This window comes from Eleutherodactylus coqui, chromosome 9, assembly GCF_035609145.1.
Source record: "Eleutherodactylus coqui strain aEleCoq1 chromosome 9, aEleCoq1.hap1, whole genome shotgun sequence".
Classification (NCBI taxonomy): domain Eukaryota; kingdom Metazoa; phylum Chordata; class Amphibia; order Anura; family Eleutherodactylidae; genus Eleutherodactylus; species Eleutherodactylus coqui.
The window spans coordinates 63,589,495-63,612,043 of NC_089845.1; the positions used below are offsets into that span (position 1 = coordinate 63,589,495).

General features: G+C 47.9%; 1 protein-coding gene across 5 annotated transcripts in view; it reads right to left on the reverse strand.

Annotated features, from left to right (window-relative positions):
• Positions 1 to 22,338, reverse strand: part of ZNF236 (zinc finger protein 236) — a 150,865-nt gene extending 128,527 nt beyond the window's left edge. For all 5 annotated transcript variants that reach the window (XR_010786710.1, XR_010786712.1, XR_010786711.1 and 2 more), the window contains exons 1-5: positions 22,148 to 22,338; positions 18,993 to 19,132; positions 16,512 to 16,676; positions 14,545 to 14,723; positions 11,075 to 11,199 (exon numbers count right to left, since the gene is read on the reverse strand). Coding sequence is in view for 2 of the 5 variants with exons in the window: in XM_066579479.1 (XP_066435576.1) it covers positions 11,075 to 11,199; positions 14,545 to 14,723; positions 16,512 to 16,676; positions 18,993 to 19,132; positions 22,148 to 22,199 (661 nt within the window). In the remaining 3 variants the exon portion in view is untranslated. The remainder of the gene's footprint in view (positions 1 to 11,074; positions 11,200 to 14,544; positions 14,724 to 16,511; positions 16,677 to 18,992; positions 19,133 to 22,147) is intronic.
• Between the last annotated feature and the right edge of the window lie 211 nt (positions 22,339 to 22,549).

Below are 22,549 nucleotides of genomic sequence, written 5' to 3' on the forward strand. Positions count from 1 at the left end.
CAGTCTCGCTGCAGACATTCCACGGGATTTCCAATATGTGGGAACCCAGCCTTACTGCTAGTATCTAATAAAGGAGAAGACTATGTGTCGGTGCTGGCATCTACTCATTATGATATTGGTTCTTGGTGGCATGGAGTTCTGCGCGCTAGCCAGGCGGAGCGGACTATTTCTACTTCATATATTGTACTACTGCTACAGGGGAAATATGAGGTTGGCGCTGGACCTGGAGTGATAGACGGATCAGTGCAGTGATAGGTGGCGCTGGGCCTGCAGTGATAGGCGGATCAGTGCAGTGATAGGCGGCGCTGGGCCTGCAGTGATAGGCGGATCAGTGCAGTGATAGGCGGCGCTGGGCCTGCAGTGATAGGCGGATCAGTGCAGTGATAGGCGGCGCAGGGCCTGCAGTGATAGGCGGATCAGTGCAGTGATAGGCGGTGCTGGGCCTGCAGTGATAGGCGGATCAGCGCAGTGATAGGCGGCGCTGGGCCTGCAGTGATAGGCGGATCAGTGCAGTGATAGGCGGCGCTGGGCCTGCAGTGATAGGCGGATCAGTGCAGTGATAGGCCGCGCTGGGCCTGGAGTGATAGACGGATCAGTGCCGTGATAGGCGGCGCTGGGCCTGCAGTGATAGGTGGTGCTGGGGCTGCAGTGATAGGCAGATCAGTGCAGTGATAGGCGGCGCTGGGCCTGCAGTGATAGGCAGATCAGCAGTGTGGCTGCTTTGGGTTCAATAAGACAACCCTTTGAATGACCGGACAAGGCTCAATGATAAATAAAGAATAGCAGTTTTGGACCTGCACATACTATACTAGCAGAGCGTGTGCCTCACCATAACATACGATATTAGACCTGCGGACATCTGTGATGCAGGATTTAGACGGACATCTTGGAAGAATACAACGCACCCTATTATAAGCCAGTCGGTGGAGTCCTTTGTGCACCACTGGTGTCGGTCACATGTGACCAAAGGCAGACAAAGAGCCTTACAGTAGTAAGAGCCATCTCTACAGTGGAGAATGAAATGCCTAAAGAGTAACTACACTTTTCAGAAACCTTTGCCAAGTCGGAGAGACATGCCAAAAGTTTTGATTGGTAGGAGGTCCTGCTGCTGAGACTCCCACTGATCGCTAGATCAGAATACTTTTGTTCTTCTGCACCGTTATGGAATGAAAATTAAAAGGCCATCAAATCTGACAGACCCGCAGAATTTATTGAGTTCGGTGCGTTTTTTTGTGCACACATTTCGGCTGCGTAAAAAAACGTAACGCCCATCGTGCAAATGCGTACATAAATACACTTCTGCCCATGTGAAGCCAGCCTTAAAAAAATACTAACAGGATACTACTGCTTTCTGTACAGGATGCGCCATTTCTGCTTTCATAGATCAAGACAAAAAAATTCTATATGGACAAAAGTTTCTTCTAACATTCAATGGCTTGTAACATCCATATGTTATGGAGATGACAGGTCAGTGTGTGGTGTGCAGAAACATCTGAGACCAAGAGACTACTTAGAGGGCTGAGAACCTAACTCTGGAGGAGCAGAGAAGGCAGTGATTTTTTGTCGGTGAAGGGCGACCTCTAGTGGCCAAATTACAACTTTACAAATATCCAGCATGAGAAAATGGCAAAACAATAAGCTGCTGCAGAATGGCAGACTGATGGGCTGGACTGCAATATAACATTTCCTATCATAGCAATCATTTAGCAACAAGCAGCTAAGTAAGCTTTAAGGAATGTAATCATTGTGTACAGAATAGCAGGCTGTATGAAGACTTCAAAAGTCACTCCGTTAATTATAAACTTATGGCGCGTTTACACGGGACGAGCGAACAAGCTGGTGACGTCATAGTAGAGAATCATGCGATTCTCAATCACTGATCCTAGGTCTGTGACATTGTCATCTGAGACCTATCCGCATGCCATATGATGTCACAGTAATCTTGCATGGTGCCAAGCCTTTATGGCCATAAGTGACACAACTATGTAGTGACCATACATTACACGGGGACAGATGCCATATATACAAGCAGAGAAAGCTCCAGTAATATATTACAACTAGTGATTCAGGCTAAAAAAAAACGTTTCATCTAATATGGAGAGCTATATTGTAAAAGTGCGGAGGCTTCCTAATCCTTAAATGCTGGTGTCAGGGACTGTAGGGGTAGTACAAGGGGACTGTTAGTAGACAGCATTCTAGGGACTGGATAGGTTTACAGAGGTCTCCATGCGGATGTATTAACATACAGGCAATGATTCTATCTGAACCTCCATGGAGAATGAGGCGAGTTCTAGAGGACCAGCACAGTAATGCAATACATCAGTAATACGGTGCATTAGGTGTTTTTGCGTTATTTTGTACTTTTTAAAGTACATTTAAGTACTTTTTTAATTCCATGATTCATACAAGATGAAACGTATTATTTTCATAAACGTGGATGTCTATGTTTATTACATACAGACTGATAACTACTAGAGATGAGCGAGCACCAAAATGCTCGGGTGCTCGTTACTCGGGACGAAATTTTCGCGATGCTCGAGGGTTCGTTTCGAGTAACGAACCCCATTGAAGTCAATGGGCGACCCGAGCATTTTTGTATATCGCCGATGCTCGCTAAGGTTTTCATGTGTGAAAATCTGGGCAATTCAAGAAAGTGATGGGAACGACACAGCAACGGATAGGGCAGGCGAGGGGCTACATGTTGGGCTGCATCTCAAGTTCACAGGTCCCACTATTAAGCCACAATAGCGGCAAGAGTGGGCCCCCCCCCCCCCCCCTCCCAACAACTTTTACTTCTGAAAAGCCCTCATTAGCAATGCATACCATAGCTAAGCACCACACTACCTCCAACAAAGCACAATCACTGCCTGCATGACACTCCGCTGCCACTTCTCCTGGGTTACATGCTGCCCAACCCCCCCCCTGCATGACCCAGTGTCCACAGCACACACCAAATTGTCCCTGCGCAGCCTTCAGCTGCCCTCATGCCACGCCACACTCATGTCTATTTAGAAGTGCGTCTGCCATGAGGAGGAACCGCAGGCACACACTGCAGAGGGTTGGCACGGCTAGGCAGCGACCCTCTTTAAAAGGGGCGGGGCGATAGCCCACAATGCTGTACAGAAGCAATGAGAAATAGAATCCTGTGCCACCGCCATCAGGAGCTGCACACGTGGGCATAGCAATGGGGAACCTATGTGCCACACACTATTCATTCTGTCAAGGTGTCTGCATGCCCCAGTCAGACCGCGTTTTTTTATAAATAGTCACAGGCAGGTACAACTGGGAATCCCCAACTCCGCAATGGGAATTCCGTGTGCACCCACAGCATGGGTGGCTCCCTGGAACCCACCCGCTGTACATAAATGTATCCCATTGCAGTGCCCTGGACAGCAGAGCTAACGTCAGATTAAATGCAGGTGGGCTTCGGCCCACATTGCATGCCCCAGTCAGACTGGGGTTCTTTAGAAGTGGAGACATGTAGTTACAACTCCGTGTGGACCCACGGCATGGGTGGCTCCCTGGAACCCACCGGCGGTACATAAATATATCCCATTGCAGTGCCCAGCACAGCCGATGTAACGTCAGCTGTAATGCAGGTGGGCAAAAAATTAATTGGATTACACTGTAGGCGAGGGCCCCAAAAAATTGGTGTACCAACAGTACTAATGTACCTCAGAAAAATTGCCCATGCCCAACCAAGAGGGCAGGTGAAACCCATTAATCGCTTTGGTTAATGTGGCTTAATTTGTAACTAGGCCTGGAGGCAGCCCAGTTAAAATAAAAATTGGTTGAGGTGAAAGTTTCAACGCTTTAATGAGCATTGAAACGTATAAAAATTGTTTACAAAAATTATATGACTGAGCCTTGTGGGCCTAAGAAAAATTGCCCGTTCAGCGTGATTACGTGAGGTTTCAGGAGGAGGAGCAGGAGGAGGAGGAGGAATATTATACACAGATTGATGAAGCTAAAAAGGTCCACGTTTTTGATGGTGATAGAGAACGTAGCTTCCATCCGCAGGTGCAGCCTACGTATTGTTTAGGTATCGCTGCTGTCCGCTGGTGGAGAAGAGAAGTCTGGGGAAATCCAGGCTTTGTTCATCTTGATGAGTGTTAGCCTGTCGGCACTGTCGGTTGACAAGCGGCTACGCTTATCTGTGATGATTCCCCCAGCCGCACTAAACACCCTCTCCGACAAGACGCTAGCCGCAGGACAAGCAAGCACCTCCAGGGCATACAGCGCGAGTTCAGGCCACGTGTCCAGCTTCGACACCCAGTAGTTGTAGGTGGCAGAGGCGTCACGGAGGACGGTCGTGCGATCGGCTATGTACTCCCTCACCATCCTTTTACAGTGCTCCCGCCGACTGAGCCTTGACTGGGGAGCCGTGACACAGTCTTGCTGGGGAGCGAGAAAGCTGTCAAAGGCCTTAGAGAGTGTTCCCCTGCCTGTGCTGTACATGCTACCTGATCTCTGCGCCTCCCCTGCTACCTGGCCCTCGGAACTGCGCCTTCGGCCACTAGCGCTGTCGGATGGGAATTTTATCATCAGTTTGTCCGCCAGGGTCCTGTGGTATAGCATCACTCTCGAACCCCTTTCCTCTTCGGGTATGAGTGGAAAAGTTCTCCTTATACCGTGGGTCGAGCAGTGTGTACACCCAGTAATCCGTAGTGGCCAGAATGCGTGTAACGCGAGGGTCACGAGAAAAGCATCCTAACATGAAGTCAGCCATGTGTGCCAGGGTACCTGTACGCAACACATGGCTGTCCTCACTAGGAAGATCACTTTCAGGATTCTCCTCCTCCTCAGGCCATACACGCTGAAAGGATGACAGGCAAGCAGCATGGGTACCCTCAGCAGTGGGCCAAGCTGTCTCTTCCCCCTCATCCTCCTCATGCTCCTCCTCCTCCTCCTCAACGCGCTGAGATATAGACAGGAGGGTGCTCTGACTATCCAGCGACATACTGTCTTCCCCCGGCTCTGTTTCCGAGTGCAAAGCGTCTGCCTTTATGCTTTGCAGGGAACTTCTCAAGAGGCGTAGCAGAGGAATGGTGACGCTAATGATTGCAGCATGGCCGCTCACCATCTGGGTAGACTCATCAAAGTTTCTAAGGACCTGGCAGATGTCTGCCAACCAGGCCCACTCTTCTGTAAAGAATTGAGGAGGCTGACTCCCACTGCGCCGCCCATGTTGGAGTTGGTATTCCACTATAGCTCTACGCTGCTCATAGAGCCTGGCCAAGATATGGAGCGTTGAGTTCCACCGTGTGGGCACATCGCACAGCAGTCGGTGCACTGGCAGATGAAACCGATGTTGCAGGGTGCGCAGGGTGGCAGCGTCCGTGTGGGACTTGCGGAAATGTGCGCAGAGCCGGCGCACCTTTCCGAGCAGGTCTGACAAGCGTGGGTAGCTTTTCAGAAAGCGCTGAACCACCAAATTAAAGACGTGGGCCAGGCATGGCACGTGCGTGAGGCTGCTGAGCTGCAGAGCCGCCACCAGGTTACGGCCGTTGTCACACACGACCATGCCCGGTTGGAGGCTCAGCGGCGCAAGCCAGCGGTCGGTCTGCTCTGTCAGACCCTGCAGCAGTTCGTGGGCCATGTGCCTCTTATCTCCTAAGCTGAGTAGTTTCAGCACGGCCTGCTGACGCTTGCCCACCGCTGTGCTGCCACGCTGCGCGACACCGACTGCTGCCGACGTGCTGCTGCTGACACATCTTGATTGCGAGACAGAGGTTGCAGAGGAGGAGGAAGGTGGTTTAGTGGAGGAAGCATACACCGCCGCAGATACCACCACCGAGCTTGGGCCCGCAATTCTGGGGGTGGTAGGACATGAGCGGTCCCAGGCTCTGACTCTGTCCCAGCCTCCACTAAATTCACCCAATGTGCCGTCAGGGAGATATAGTGGCCCTGCCCGCCTGTGCTTGTCCACGTGTCCGTTGTTAAGTGGACCATGGCAGTAACCGCATTGGTGAGGGCGCGTACAATGTTGCGGGAGACGTGCTCGTGCAGGGCTGGGACGGCACATCGGGAAAAGTAGTGGCGACTGGGAACTGAGTAGCGCGGGGCCGCCGCCGCCATCATACTTTTGAAAGCCTCCGTTTCCACAACCCTATACGGCAGCATCTCCAGGCTGATAAATTTGGCTATGTGCACGTTTAACGCTTGAGCGTGCGGGTGCATGGTGGCGTACTTGCGCTTGCGCTCCAACACTTGCGCTAGCGATGGCTGGACGGTGCGCTGACAGACATTGGTGGATGGGGCCGAGGACAGCGGAGGTGAGGGTGTGGGTGCAGGCCAGGAGACGGTAGTGCCTGTGCCCTGAGAGGGGGGTTGGATCTCAGTGGCAGGTTGGGGCACAGGGGGAGAGGCAGCGGTGCAAACCGGAGGCGGTGAACAGCCTTCGTCCCACCTTGTGGGGTGCTTGGCCATCATATGTCTGCGCATGCTGGTGGTGGCTCCCCGGCTGATCTTGGCGCGACACAGGTTGCACACCACTGTTCGTCGGTCGTCTGCACTCTCAGCGAAAAACTGCCAGACCTTTGAGCACCTCGGCCTCTGCAGGGTGGCATGGCGCGAGGGGGCGCTTTGGGAAACAGTGGGTGGATTATTCGGTCTGGCCCTGCCTCTACCCCTGGGCACCGTACTGCCTCTTGCAACCTGCCCTGCTGCTGCCCTTGCCTCCCCCTGTGAAGACCTGTCCTCAGTAGGCGTAGCAAACCAGGTGGGGTCAGTCACCTAATCGTCCTGCTGCTCTTCCTCCGAATCCTCTGTGCGCTCCTCCCTCGGACTTACTGCCCTTACTACTACCTCACTGATAGACAACTGTGTCTCATCGTCATCATCCTCCTCACCCACTGAAAGGTCTTGAGACAGTTGCCGGAAGTCCCCAGCCTCATCCCCTGGACCCCGGGAACTTTCAAAAGGTTGGGCATCGGTCACGACAAACTCCTCCAGTGGGAGAGGATTCGGAACCCTTGCTGCCCATTCTGGGCAGGGGCCCGGGAACAGTTCCTGGGAGTCTGCCTGCTCCTCAGAATGTGTCATTTTCATGGAGTGAGGAGGCTGGGAGGAAGGAGGAGCAGCAGCCAGAGGATTCAGAGTTGCAGCAGTGGACGGCGCAGAACTCTGGGTGTTCGATAGATTGCTGGATGCACTTTCTGCCATCCACGACAGGACCTGCTCACACTGCTCATTTTCTAATAAAGGTCTACCGCGTGGACCCATTAATTGTGAGATGGGATGTGGGGACGCCAGAAACGTGCCTCTCTCCTAATCCCGCAGCAGTCGGCTGCGATACACCTGGATCAGGAGCTCGGCCTGTGCCCACACCCTGACTTGGGCCTCCGCGTCCACGTCCTCTAGGCCTACCCCTACCCCTCAGCATGGTGTATTACCAGTAGTGCAGAAACAGAACGCTGTAATTAAATGTGACGCTTATTGGCCTGTGGTTGGAGGCTGACTTCGCTTACAGAACGCACAGCAGAGCCAGGAAATAATTTTGCGCAAGCCTGCTGTAACACTTAGCTGGCTGCGTATGAATTAGGAGGACAACTACCCCCAGCACAGACCCAGTACACTGAGGACAGTCACAGGCAGCCCAAATAGATTTTTTTTCCCAAATGTTTTTGGAAAGGCCCACTGCCTATATTCAATAAATATGTCTTCTGTCCCTGCCTCACCACTACTACTGGCCCTGGAGTATGTATAATTACTGCAGGGCGCAATGCTCTGCACGGCCGATATAGAAAAAAAAAAAAAGTGCAACACTGCAAAAAGCAGCCTCCACACTACTGCACACGGTTAGATGTGGCCCTAAGAAGGACCGTTGGGGTTCTTGAAGCCTAAAATACTCCTAACGCTCTCCCTATAGCAGCTCCGGCACCAGCAGCACTGTCCCTGATCTCTGTCAGAACGCATCTGTGGCGAGCCGCGGGAGGGGCCGATTTTTATACTCGGGTGACACCTGATCTCGCCAGCCACTCACTGCAGGGGGGTGGTATAGGGCTGGAACGTCGCAGGGGGAAGTTGTAATGCCTTCCCTGTCTTTCTATTGGCCAGAAAAGCGCGCTAACGTCTCAGAGATGAAAGTGAAAGTAACTCGAACATCGCGTGGTACTCGTCACCAGTAACGAGCATCTCGAACACGCTAATACTCGAATGAGTATCAAGCTCGGACGAGTACGCTCGCTCATCTCTAATAATTACCTATCAAAATTGGGATTATTCATCCTAGAAAGAGAGACGGCAACCAAATAACTATGTATACCGACTGACTGACGGTAGAAAGAGGGCATCCGCTACGTTTAGAAGAAAGCAGGTTTCATCACCCACCCAGAAGGGGGTTCTTTACTGTAAGAGCAGCGAGACTGTGGAACTCTCTGCTTGAGGATGTGGTGATGGCAAAATCCAAGAGGGGACTAGATGTCTTTTTAGAGCGGAAGGATACTACAGGATATAGGCACTAAATAACCACGTGGGTTGTTGATCCCGGTAACGCACGACTGCCGGCCTTGAAGTTAGTAAGGAACTTTTCTCTGAAGAGTGTTGACCCAGGGATTATTCCGACTGCCATCGTGGAGTCGGGAAGGATTTTTTTTCCCCCCAAAATTGGGTAGATTGGCTTCTGCCTCATTGGAGGTTTTTTGCCTTCCTCTGGATCAACAAGGGGGGTGAAAACCGGCTGAACTGGATGGACATTTGCCTTTTTTCAGCCATGCATACTATTTTACTATGTTATGTTATAATAATGGTGTTGGTCTCGTATTACTCCTACCCACCATGTCGGTCCCATGGTGAATTGGTATTTTAGTTTTCTATATTACTTTATAGTAGTGCCTTTTTTTCATATGTTATGTTATCCGTATCTCCCACCATAGTGATGGTTTATTAGTAGAGATGAGCGAACGTACTCGTTACGAGTACTTACGCACCCGAGTACCGCCATTTTCGAGTACTGCAGTACTCGGGCGTAAAGATTCGGGGGGCGCCGTGGCGGCACGGGGGGTAGCAGTGGGGAGTGGGGGGGAGAGGGAGAGAGAGAGGGCTCCCCCCTGTTGCCCGCTGCTCCCCCCCGCACCGCCGCGCCTCTCCCCGCCCCCCGGCGCCCCCCGAATCTTTACGCCCGAGTACTGAAGTACTCGAAAATGGCGGTACTCGGGTGCGTAAGTACTCGTTACGAGTACGTTCGCTCATCTCTATTTATTAGTAATAAACTGGTATATATATTCATTAATATATTGTTTGCTCTATAGTTTCAGGTCTTCTTTTTCATATTTGGCCATGACTTGTTTCACTTCAGCTTGTAGTATTTACAGATGATAGATAGATTTAATCTACATAAAAAACGGAGTTATGGTAAATGCATATGAGACGGATTTACTGCTGAATCCAGAGAAATCTGAAAATCCACTAATGAAAGGATTTAAAATGTATAATTGTACATGGACCCACAAGCAGACTGCGGCAAGATTCCCAGGAATGCATATTATTTGGATTTACGGTGGATTGGGACTTCCTCATTGAAGGAAAATCTACACATCTGCAGTATAAAAAAAGACAGACTGCAGGATTTAAAAGCCAGCAGCAGAGGTCAATTTGTTAAGGTTTCACCTGATTTAATCCAACGTATTTTGCTGCTGATTTTCTGAGCACAAATCCACAACAAATTCATCCTATGAGCCTTTATCCTAATTCTGTAAACACATTATATAGCTTGTTCTGATCCTTAGCATGTATTATAGTCCAGAGCTGCATGCATAATTCTGCAGGCTTCCGAGCTGAAGTCTCCGCAGCGTTCCTTGCCAATTCAGTAAAGAACCCTGGAGATTTGCATTCTCAATAGTATTATCTTTATAACAAGGGATACAATTAATTTTAAATGTAACTCATCTTCTTAAAAGGGTAAAGGCCCCTTTACACGCAAAGTAATCTTTCAAACGAATGAAAGATTTAGCAACCATTTGCATAAAGTGTTCATGGCCATTAACACTTTATTCTGTTCATTTGCATGTAAAAGAACCTCCAGGAGTATTTTGCAGAGCCCAGCTGTGTAAACAGCTGTCAGCACATCCCATTGTTCTCCTATTAACTGGTGTAAACATGCAGTGGGGAGAACATCCTGCAGTCTTTTGAAAGATGAGCTAAATACATTCAAATGGAATGTATTTGCTTATTTTTTCAGCGGCTGAACGATGGATTTTATGTGAACCAAAATCCATCGTTCAAACGGAAAAGTGCGCGTTTACATGTATCAATTATCGCTCATTTTCAACCGTTTGGACGGATTTTGAGCAATAATCGTTGCGTGTAAAAGGGCCTTAACTAACATTTGGGGAAAAAAACCTCCGGCGGGTCAAAAGTATTGATCAGTGAAGTTCTGGTGATAAGGAACTAATCAGAGGTGATTGGCTGCACATTGCACCCTTTTCCACTGGGATCTGCTTGGGATGCGAGATGAGTGGTGTACAGACTCAAGTACGTTCTATGTATCGTCAAGTGCAAAGCCGAAGTCTCAGCACCCAGACCTCCCCCAATCAGAAGTTTGGGCATGTATGTTTTTTTTAGAATGTATATAATGACTCTATCCTCTAAAATGATAGTTACACTTTGATTAAAGACCCGTATAAGGGGTTGGATATTGATTTTCAGGAATGCTGCCATCCAATAGGTGGCGCTGCAGAGGTTTTGCTCCATCTCCCTTATTTGCATACATTTCCCAGAAGAGCATGGATGGCCTTATAAGTCTCCTCACTCACCTTCTGGGTGCTCTCCTTAAGGGATGATGATACCCCTACCGACTAACATTTTAGAATGATGTCCGTATGCCTCAAGTCCACTAACTTGGTTTCAAGTGCCAGGCTGAATGCAAATTCTATCCAGTTACATGAGAGCAAGGCATAACCAATACAAGCGTCCTTGTAGACCTAAAATCACTTCCGTTATGCATTGGCGAATACAGCAGATAAACGGTGCATTTCCTTATTCCCCCATGTTCATTCTATGAACACCATAGTAAATCCAAGAACATCTATTAGAACTGCCAGGAGATTGCAGCATACCACGTGAATTTGCTTACCTGTGTGTATTCTAATGTGGCGTGTTAACTGACTCGGCTTTTGGAAGGTTTTGCCGCAGTGTGGACAGGAGTAGGAGAATCCACTTCTATCTATATTTCTATTGTAAGATCTGGTGCTTGTGACCCTGTAAATCAGCAAGGGCAAAATGTAGACAATATTGCAAGAAAAGTTGCCAGAAATGACATAGATGCATAGTATTGCGACAAGTGCTGACATTAACGTACTCCAAGAATTCTGCAAGAGAAGTGTTTTGTGTTCTTAAAAGTGATGTTCTGAATAAATTATGGATACAGAAACTGATACAGCCGAGAACGGCCTCTGCAGGAGATATTAATACTGCTGTCATAGCAAAGCGGCAAGAAAGGAATTCGGATGAGTGATAGCTAGAATTTCAATAGTCGGCACATTGGTGAACGAATGACTTATGGAAAACCCTTCGTGGATGGTTTAAAAATAAACATTTCCAATTTGGTTTTCCTCTGTGGAATTCTGCAGAAATCCTTCCATTTAGAGGAAAGAATGAATGAGATGAACACGCTTCTACTACATCTGTATATGCAATGGTATGCTGTGCATCAGGAGTCCCTTTAAATGGCTTTTTGTAGGGTTTCTCTGGACATTACACACACTTGGTGCTAAAGGCCCGTAGACTTGGGCCAAGTTCATTTATTACTTGGACCAGGGGCGTAACTTGGCCTGTGCCCCGAATGGTGAATCTTTGTCTAGCCTACACTGTGCCTAGGCTTGTTGGTTGATAAGAGGGTTCCCTCTAAGCTGGCAGTGCCCAAGTGTAGGTTGTCCTCTCAGCCAGCTTAAAAGCCCATGCACTATTGGCAACTTCTTCTTCCTCTCTGCAATTGCATTCGGACTTGGCAAGAGAAGGAAGAGAAGAAAGAGGCTCGTCTCGGCAGTTGGCACGCCAGTACAGTTGGGGGTCAACTTTAATACAGAGGAGTATCCATGCATCATGGAGATCATGTAGGACACGCTTGTGTGAAACCGCCCATATATATGTCTAACCTTAACCCTTTAAGGACCAAGGGACATATTTGTCTTATAGTTTTAAACTGCCCACAAATTCGATTGGATCATTTATGATCCTGAAAAGGGTTAACCCCTTAGTGACCACCAATACACCTCTTTACAGTGGTCAACGATACCAGTCACAACGGATATCACCTGCGAGTCACTAGATTTTACTGTACTCTATTCACTTATACAGTCTGCAAAGTGCCTGTATAGAGCTGGTAACTGCAGCTATATGGTCACTGTAAGGCCTTAGTCAGACGGGCGTTTTTTCGTGCGATTTGCGGATCACATGACGGATGCGCATGCGCAAATCGCATGACCGGGGGCGAATAATCGCGGGAAAAATCTGCGCCTAGCCGCGTTAATCGGCGCAGCAAAATGCCCGTCTGACCGGAGTAAAATCGCCGTGCGCATCAAAATGCGCATGAAACTTAGACTGGACGGCGGAAAAAAACGCAGCTAGCTGCAGTAAGTGATTTTGGTGCGCACATAAAACGCCGAACGCAGATAGGCGCGATCTGCGAATCGTCGTGTCCTATAATTTATCGCATATCCGCATAAAAAGCGGACATGTGACCGATACCATAGCGAACCATTCGTTCTATATATGCGCGAATCGCATGCGCAAATCGCGCGAAAAAACGCCCGTCTGACTAAGGCCTAAGGTGGTAACATTGGTCTACGTGCAGTGGTTTTTGTACGGCAATAGTATGGTAGTAATACTGAGTCACTATGTAGGGGGTTATGGTGTTATTTGTCACTTGCATAGTGGTATTATTGGTAATATTCATCTTTGTACAGTGGTTTTTACTTGATAACAGCATGGTAATATTAGTCAGCCACTAATAGTGATAATGGTGTGACGGTACTATCTGGGCCTTTCATAGTGGCAATATTGGTCTCTGTATTTGTATAGCACCTCTTGTCATGTAGGTAAAATGTATTACCCTGTGGTGGTATTATTTGCTCCTGGTTAGAATGGCAACAATGTTATAAGAAAACAGTATGTGTATGTATGTTTGTGTATATATATATATATATATATATATATATATATATATTTTATTGTCGGGGTTTTTTTGGGGGGAGGGGGTGATATGCCTTAGGGCTTGTGCCCCTGATCTTTAAGACCCTAGCAATGCCCCTGACTTGGCCTAAATATCTCTATGGGGAAGAAATGTTATCTGAGGGACCTAGCCCTTTGATCAGAGGATTTACACTCTTCTGAGGTACAACAGGGTTGTTCTACCTAATAATACACTGAGGCCACCTCATTTGTAGTATCTTGGACCTCAGGAATACGTTCTGCTCTCTTCGGAGATTGTATTCATTCCTCCTCTGTAGATACAATGTATGTAAGTATTGGTCCCAGAGGGTAAAAATCAGGGCCAACTTTCTATGTATCATATGTGAAGCATAAAATATCCATTGGTGGTGTCACAGAGAAGCCCATTAAAGCACCACAGCCCCTTTGCATTATCTTCCAGACATGTGGATCAACAGAATAAGTCACTATAAATGCAGAATCTATACTTAGAGGGGTTGTCCGCTTAGTGGGTGAAATTACAGGTTTTCACTCATACATTGGATGGGTGAAAAATAATAGATCAGTGGGGTCCGACCACTGGGGCCCCTACTGATCCTAAGAACCCATGTTCCCCTGTATTTCATACTGAAGATCCCTTTTCGCATTTCTGTGATGTAGTTGCGAATGGGTCGCTGGTCACACATGTGCGGCCTCAACTCCATTCATCTCCTTGGGGCAGAGATATAGCTGTTTGTTATGCTCATCAATTTTCGTCAGTCCCATTGAAAAGAATGGAGTGGAAGGGTAATTTCATCCACTAACCAGACAAGCCTTTAACATACCTAAATTCACAGTTTTCAGTGTTGCTGCAGTTCATTCCATTTCCAGTCCCCTTTTCATGTATATGAAACAGCCACCAAATTTTCAGAACACTATGTACAATGTACTTTGATCGCCTGAGACAATCCGCCGTACTGTTGGGACAAGGAACCTGCGGGTGACGATAAAGTAAGGGCACAATGCTGAAGTCATCAGCGCTGGTCCATCCTAGAGCAGAGGACTAGTGGAGAACACTGTGGGTAGTCAGAGAAGCTGCCCACCACTTTACATACATGAAGAGCACTGGGAACGGGACAAACTGCTGCAGCAACATTGAAATGGAGGGCCCCAGGTATGCCAACTATACATTCTGCACGTATAGTGACATTTCCACTGTTACCTGAATGGTCGTTTTAAATACGATTGCACCGATAAACATCGATTTGATTTTTATTTTCCCATAAGAGCTGACAATAGAGGACTGTGTGCAGACTTGAGGAACTTTCCCACTTTTACATATGGCACTGGCGTTATGTCATTATTGATGGCTTATATTCAGTTTAGATGCCAAGAGAGCAAACTTGTCATTTTTACCTTATTTTAAAATGTGTTTTCATGTGATCTTTAAGCTGCTGAGAAGATTCAAAAGTCTTCTTGCAGGACTTGCAGTTGTAGGTCTTGCTGCCCGCCAGCTCCTGCCGGTGTTCCTCCATGTGCAGGGACAGATGGCTTTGTAGTGTGAACTCATCGCCGCATTCAGAACAGATGAGGATCTAAGAGAGATTAGAAAACACAGGTTTTTATTTCAATTTCAGCAAACTGGAGTCCAAGCTTTTCAAAGTTGCTACATAAATTGTAGACTTAACTTTTTAGTACAAAGTTCTAGGGATTGTGGTTACATTTCTTGGATAGATGTCAAAATAAAGTTATATACAAAAGACCACCAGTGAAAGTAGGAGGCAGGTAAAGGACCTCCTTTCTCCTCCATCTAGCTGTACTGTGGCCATTTTTATATTAGTCTAGAAATTAACTTTTCTATCAGGAGAGCTTTAGGCCTCCCGCACACGGGCGGATTGCGAGATCCGGAGCGGCATTCCACCTTTAGGATTTCACAGCAAATTCAGCCCATAGCATGCTATGGAAAAACGCGATTTGCCACCCATTAGAGGAAATTGATTGCAATTTTCCGCTCGCGGGAAAGAAACTGCAGCATGCTGCAATTTGTCGCGGGATACGCACAGCCGGCTTCCATTGAAGTCAATGGAAGCTGTCAATGCCGCAACCATTCTGCAATCATTGCGAAATAGCCTCAGGAGCCGCGTCATCGCTATGGTGACAGCAGCCTCTCAACTGCGCATGCAGCGGCCGGCACATTCGTAGAACAGGAGGCCACGTCATCGAAGGTGCGGCATCCCCTGTATTGCGCATGTGCCTCCCGGGCGGAGAAGATGCCGGACAGGTAAGCAGGCCTGGCACCGGGTCGAACTCTGCTGCGGGAAACCCGCATGCGGGGTCCGACCCGCCCGTGTGCAGGCCGTCACACAGGGGTCACCAGCCAGGCACCATGTCGAACTCCGCTGCGGGAATCCCGCATGCAGGGTCCGACCCACCCGTGTGCAGGGGGCCTTATTCATAGGAAGGTATAAAGAATGCAAGAGAATGGACAGGAGTATGGAGAAGGTTTCGCAATACAATCCCACTCCATACATGTTACCGGCTGTCCTTGACAGTTGACATCTTCCTGTAACAGTCATTAGCGTGAGTGCTGATCACGACTGTTAGCCTTTTAAATGCTGCTGTCAATTCCGACAGCGTCATTTAAATGCCCTGATTGGAGTTTGGCGTTCCGAAAGGGCCCCTACTATGAGATCACGAGATGCCATACCAGCACAGGGTCTTCTGAAGACCACCAGAAATGGCATGTATTTTTGCCTATTAAGATGGGCCTGTGGCCTGTCCTAATAAAATGCTGGCAAAAATAACATACACTGCAGTACTGAAGTATTTAAATAATATGGTATAAGTGACCAAACGATCACAAGTTCTGGTCCTCTATCGGGACAAAAAAAAAAATGTAAAAACCAGTTCCTTATTAACATAAAATAAAAGGATACTAAAAGTTCAACTCCCCTCTTTCCCATATTCCTAATAAAAAAATAAATTAAAAAACATATTTGGTACCACCACATCCGTAAAAGTCCGATCAAAATAACGCCTTATTAATCCCGCAGAGTGAACGTGGTTTTTGCCGCAGTGTGTGCGTCGTGAAAACAATACCATGTTTTTTAATACATTATATAGTACATTAAATAGCACCAATGAAAAATACAACTTGTCCTGCCAAAAACAAGCCCTCATACAACGACGTCAACAGAATAATAAGGCGGTATCTGCAAAGCCAAAATTCTTGTGCGAGTTTTGTGCATTGCGAGTCGCATGAAAATAGACCCCATTGTTTGCATTGGGTCTATTTACATGGGTGATTTATAATAGTCTCATCCAAAGGGGAAAAAAAGCTTGAAAAAAATAAAGAACAAAGAAAAACAAATGTGTGCAGTCACCTCTTCTTTCTCATGGAGCATGATATGAGCTTTGAGACTGGCCACGCGGGAGAACTTCTTGTTGCACGCGGGACACATAGGATCATCCACATTATGTGTGGACTTATGGAGCGTAAGGTTGAACTCAATATTAAAAGATAATGGGCACTGATCACACCGATGAGGCTGCAGAAAAAACAAAAACAGCATATGGTTAAACTGAATAACAAAAGCTATCAACTTCTAAGACATTCCAGCTTAACGGTATTTACAGGGCGGACGTTGTTGGCACGCGGAAAGAGCCTGTAGGCAGAGAAATGTCTGATGTAGAGTCAATGAAAGGTGCCAGGTACCCTAAGTGCATGCTGTCTGCCAACTACCAGGGAGCAGGTAGTTTGGGTATCCAATAAGTGGTATTATCCCGTAGCTGCCACTATAGAGTTCTATGACCCCCCAAGAGCACAAAACACCCCAGCTGTCCACCTCTGCCCTGTGGTACTGGCAGCTATGGCTTCTCTACACTAAAGCCATGCCGGCATTCGTGTTACATTACTACAGGGTTACAGTACAAATGCAATGTTTTCCCCATTGGAGTAAAGGATCGAAAGCACTCTCCACTCTGGTGATTAAGCAGAACAAGAAGAGCAGAATGAGATCATCCTCACATCATACTGAAGCGGAAAACTGACATTTGAAGATTTAAAATGAGGAAAAAACAAGTCCCTTTTTCAAAATAAGTCTATCTAGTGGTCTCAGGTTGCAATAACCCCGCATAGTATTTCTCCTGCTTTCCAAATCATGTTCATTCCATAATACCCCTAAAATAAGCCCTACCCTGATTTTCAGGGGGAGGGTTTGAAATATAAGCCCTAGCTACACTACATTAAAAAAATGCATTACCTAGCAGGTGCCGTCTGGGTCCCCACTTGCTTGCAGTCCTTAGCTGCTGACAGAAGATCCCTTCCTGGTAACGGGGTTCGTAAATCCCGCCTGCTGCAAGCGATGGCTCCAATCGGCTATCAAGAGCCGCGGCTCAGCCCTATCAATGTAGCGCTCGATAAACCAATGCGATGGCTGTGATTGGTCCTTCCAGCGCTGCATTGACTGGCTGAGCCGCGGCACTTGAGAACCAATCAGAGCCATGGCTTCCTGAAAGCAGGGCTTATGAACCCTGATTCCAGGAAGCAATCTTCTGTTAGCAGCTGAGGACTGCAAGCAAGCGTGCCAGAGCTCCGGAGACCAGTGGGAGGTTCCGGATGACGCCTGCTAAGTAAATATAATAGGACATTCCCCGAAAATAAGACCCCAGTGCATTTTGGGGGGCAAAAATTAATATAAGGCAGAGTGTTATTTTCAGGGAGACACTGTAGTTGCAAAATTGTATTATGGGGGTTTCCAGTGGCACACATTAAAGGGAATCTGTACTCTACTTTGAGCTCTATAAGCTTATGGGCTTAAGGTAGGTGACCCACTGAGTTTGCAGATTTAAGTTTTATACTTACCTTCCCCAACGTCCCCCTAGTGTCAGCGCTGAAAGCCACCATTGCAGTGCATTGAACACTGACACAAGGGGAACGGCAAGTATACAACTTACATCCCCAGACCCAGAGGGTCACCTACTTTCAGCCCATTAGCTTAGCTTATAGGGCACAAAGTAACTGACAAGAGTCTCTTTAAATGTTCCATCGATGTCACACCAACAGGAGTACAACTGCTGGGACCTCCACCGATGGACACAAAGAGGCGGTGTTGTCATTCCTAGGATTGGGTCTAGTTGGGAATACTTTACAGAAGAGAACAAAATAGTTGAAACTCACCAATCAAGCGTTACCTGCACTTTACTTTACAGAATAAGCTGCCACTATTTCTAGTCATTATATGACTTGTATCCTGCATTGTTCACCAGTTTTCCCCTCTGTAGGCTGTACCTTTAAATTTTAGTCAACTCCAGTAGCACATCTGTGCGAGTCTCTCTCCCTCCTCCTCCCCTCCTCTCTCCATAGACTTCTGAATCATTTTCCATCCCAACATCCTGTAATACTCCTCAGTATCTGTTTCCTCCGCGAGCAGAAATGGCACTTGATTTCCACTTGTGTGCAGGAAGAATTGATTTCCCATAGCATGCTATGGGCGGTATTCGAGGCGGACGCCTGTCGCAGATTCCGCAGCAAAGATCCGCCCATGTGCAGGCGGCCTTAGGCTGGACTCTGACGCTGCACCCCAACCACAGAAATAAAACTATATTTTTTGTTAAAAGTAGCAATTCCAAAAAAAGGTCTGTGAAAAACCACAATTGTGGTATTACATGTAAACCCTGAAGACGTCAAACCCATGAAGAATGGACGCTGCACTGTTGAAGCTCTGCAGCAAGACGCAAAGTCTAAAATCCCCTCTAACCATAGTAGTCGATGCTAGGTGGTCCCCAGCGCAGGTAAGTGCGCACTGTGTAGTAGGTCAGGGCAGACTATGTATATGCGCAGCTGCAGGTCACGGGTCTCTTACCTTGTCGTTCCGCTCATGATCGCGCATGTGTTTCTGATATTGGGTTTCCTTGTTGAAGGTCAGCATACACACGTCACACTTTCGGGACGCCCCGTGGTAAGGGTAGCCGCTGCTCTCCGCGTTTGCCGGTAAAACACCATCTGCAATTTTCAGAGGTAAATAAGAAGGTCAAATTCTAAAAGTGTTCTAGCAGGGTAGTAAGCATACGCCAGGTGAAGCTGCCGCCCGCATAGACTGTCCAGCCCGCCACCGCTTCACTCAATGTATACGGCGCGGGATATTTCAGAGCGCTATTTCTGCAGGAGAGATAAGTAACTGGGCTTGGGAAACAGCTGTGTCAGTATTCTGCCGCTCATCTTACGGCAGTCTCACACAGGCATTCGAAAAGCGTAACGTTTCTAACGGTTGTCTAAGAAGCCCCAAGGAAATCAACGAGGTGTTTTACAGCGTTTTTAGTGGGCCTGAATTCATTGAATAGCTGAGCGCTGCCTGTGATTGGCTCTAAATCCCCACCTGCTGAAAGAACTTTATTATAGTGACTGGACCCAAGTGGTAGAAGTGCCTGAGCCCCGGCAGCGGCGGAGAGGTAAGTTTAGATTTTTTTTTTTTTTTTTACTACAACTAGGGATGATTATTTTTAGGGAAGGGCTTATATTTAAAGCCCTTCCCCAAAAATCACTGCAGGGAATTCCGGCTCATACTTGGGGCACCTAAGTTTTCCCAGTTTTTGTGGTAAACTTAGGTGCCTCGGCTTATATTCGGGTCGCCTTATACTAGAGTTAGAGATGAGCGAGCGTACTCGTTAAGGCAAATTACTTGAGCGAGTATCCCCATTTTTGAGTACATGCCTGCGTGCCCAAAAAGATTTGGGGGTTGGCGGGGGAGAGCGGAGATCTCTCTCTTTCCCCCCTGCTCACTCTCGCAACTCACCGCTCACCCCCGCTGGCCCCCGAATCTTTTCGGACTAGCAGGCATGTACTCAAAAATGGGGATACTCGCTCGAGTAATTTGCCTTAACGAGTGTGCTCGCTCATCTCTAACTAGAGTATATACAGTATATAGTTTTTTTGCTTTTTTTTTTTCTGCTGTACTACTTTTAAAAAATAAAATATCTTTGGGGAAAAATATTATTTTCTGCCCCATCTTCTGCCAGCCATGATGTTTTTGTTTCCCTCGTCGCAGTTGTGTGAGGGCCCAGGGAACTTCTTGTTCCATTTTTTTCCTGCCAACGCTCACCCTGCGGGGTAAATAATAGATGGGACTTTTATGGACTCAGCGATACCCTATGTGCGTACGTCATGGAGTGTTAATGGGTTAACAGAGTTTAGTTTTTGAAAGGGGTGCAGTCTTTGCCCTCGCATTAACCCCTTAAGGACCAGGCTGACACTTTTTAGGGATTTTACCCATGGGGTGGTTTTATTGGCATTTTTTTTTTTCTTAAACTACCACAATTATTTTTGCTGTTTTTCTCCGTGACACAAAGGGCTGCGGCTCATTATCTTCTCTCACTGTTTTTTACGTTTTTTAGTTTTATTTTTTGGGTAAAAAGCTGAACAAAACCTTTATTTTATTTATTGTTGTTTCTTTTTTAAATTAGTACATTTACGCTAAAATGAAGTACAGGAACGGGTTCCTCATTTTGTTTCAGACTTTTTGACATAACTTGTACGGTCTTGGATCACGGGGCTCATAGGGTAACAGTTTTGGTCGGTGGCGGGTCATTTTTTTTACTATGAAGTTTTCAATTTTATTGTGTAATCTTTTTTAACTTATTTTTATAACTTTCTCTTAACATCGAAGTCCCTCATGAAGGTTTCCTCTGGGGGTCATTCACATTGCCTTTTTTCCAAATGCCACTTTTTCACTTTAGCCGAGGCATCCATAGGAGCCGTAATCACTGACAGAGCTGATCTGGGTCTGCTAGGACCCTGCAGCAGTCATGTGATCACCAGGTTGACTTGAGCGCTATGTAGCCTGAAAAGGAGAAGGCAGAAGTGGTTAAAGATGGCTCCTCCCTTCTCCTCCGGGTCCTCGGCCGTGACTAACAAGCCAGTACCCCACCTGCTCCGGCTAGATTGCAGGGCTTTAATCCTGCGCTGTACTTTTGATATCAGCTGGGACTAAAGCCCAGGACCCAGCTCTGTATATTTACTGCGCTTAGTCCTTAAAGGGATATCTCCATCACAGACATAGGCAATGCCATACATGTCTGCCGGGGGACCCGAGGTCCTCCTCGGTCTCCGGGGTACTTAACGGCCATTTGTCATGCCGTGATAAGAACATTTATATCGCTTTTCTATTGTTGAACTACTTCTAAAAAATACAATTATTTCCCTCCACCTGACGGCCATAACTTTCCTATTTTGTCAACTAGCGACTTCCAGGCAAACGGAAGCATGTGACCACTGCAGCCAATCAGAGGCCACAGCGTCATGTCCCTAAACTCCTGGCGGCCATAGTGGTCACATGCTTCTGCCTCCCCTCCAATGCCAGCTGCGCCCCGGGGCCCCTCGCTTGTTATTTCAGGCAGGCCCATAGTTTTACTGACAAAGCCCCTTTAACACACGGCCGTATCCGGGGGGCAATGCTTTAAGTCCATTATATACCGCGACCGCATGGTCCATCTAGTCCGCCATTGTATTCCTCTATGTAGGCAGCTGGCATTCATTTGTTGTAGGTTTTCCAGCCGCCTCTGCTGGAAGTTAGTTCCAGGCATCTACTACTCTTTAAGTAAATATAAGCTGATTGCAAAACTCTTCCCTCCCTCCAGGGCAACTTATGGAGTGTGACTTTAGTCTCATTAGTTAATGTAAGTCTGCATCTAGCGCCTCCTTCCGGCTGTACACACACTGCTGCGGTGCCGGTGCGGTGTACACGCGGGGTTGACGTCACGCAGCGCGGGCTGCTCACACAATAACAAGCGCCGCACACCTAGCAACCAGGCCGCGCACTGCTCTCATCTGCCGCAGCCTCTAGTCCGGGTGCTGCGGCCCCCTCCCGTATCATTCCGCCCTGTCTCCGGGAGAACAGCGGCCTCTCCACCATATCCGGGGACTATATCCGCTCCTGCACACACACGTACACGGTGTGCGGCCGCCGCCCGCTGCTCACAGCCCCCGCTGTTTTCTATGTGCCCGCACAATGTATTTTTTTACCTGAGCCCGATCCATCCCCAGCCCGTTGTTTGGGGGGTCGGCCCCGCGGCATTTGTCCCGGATTATTTTTCCTTTCAGGTTAATGTCGCTTCTTCCTCTTTTTTCACAACGACGGCGGAAGCAGCAGCATACACAGGAGGGAGGAGAAGGAAGAAGACGCGTCCGCGGCGGAGGAAGCAGTTTGGGGCGGAGTCGTGGCGTGACGTCACTGGGTGAGAGCCCGCTGGAGGCTCGGCTGGCCGCTCGGTGCCGCGGCGGGGACTCCCGGGAGGGCAGCGGAGCGGTCAGGGTTTATGGGGAACAGAAGATAGGGCTCCGAATGCTGCTTTAGCGAGACTAGAGGGGAATGCTGGGAATTGTAGTTCCGCGAGTTAGAGGCAGGTATGAATACACGGCGGCCAT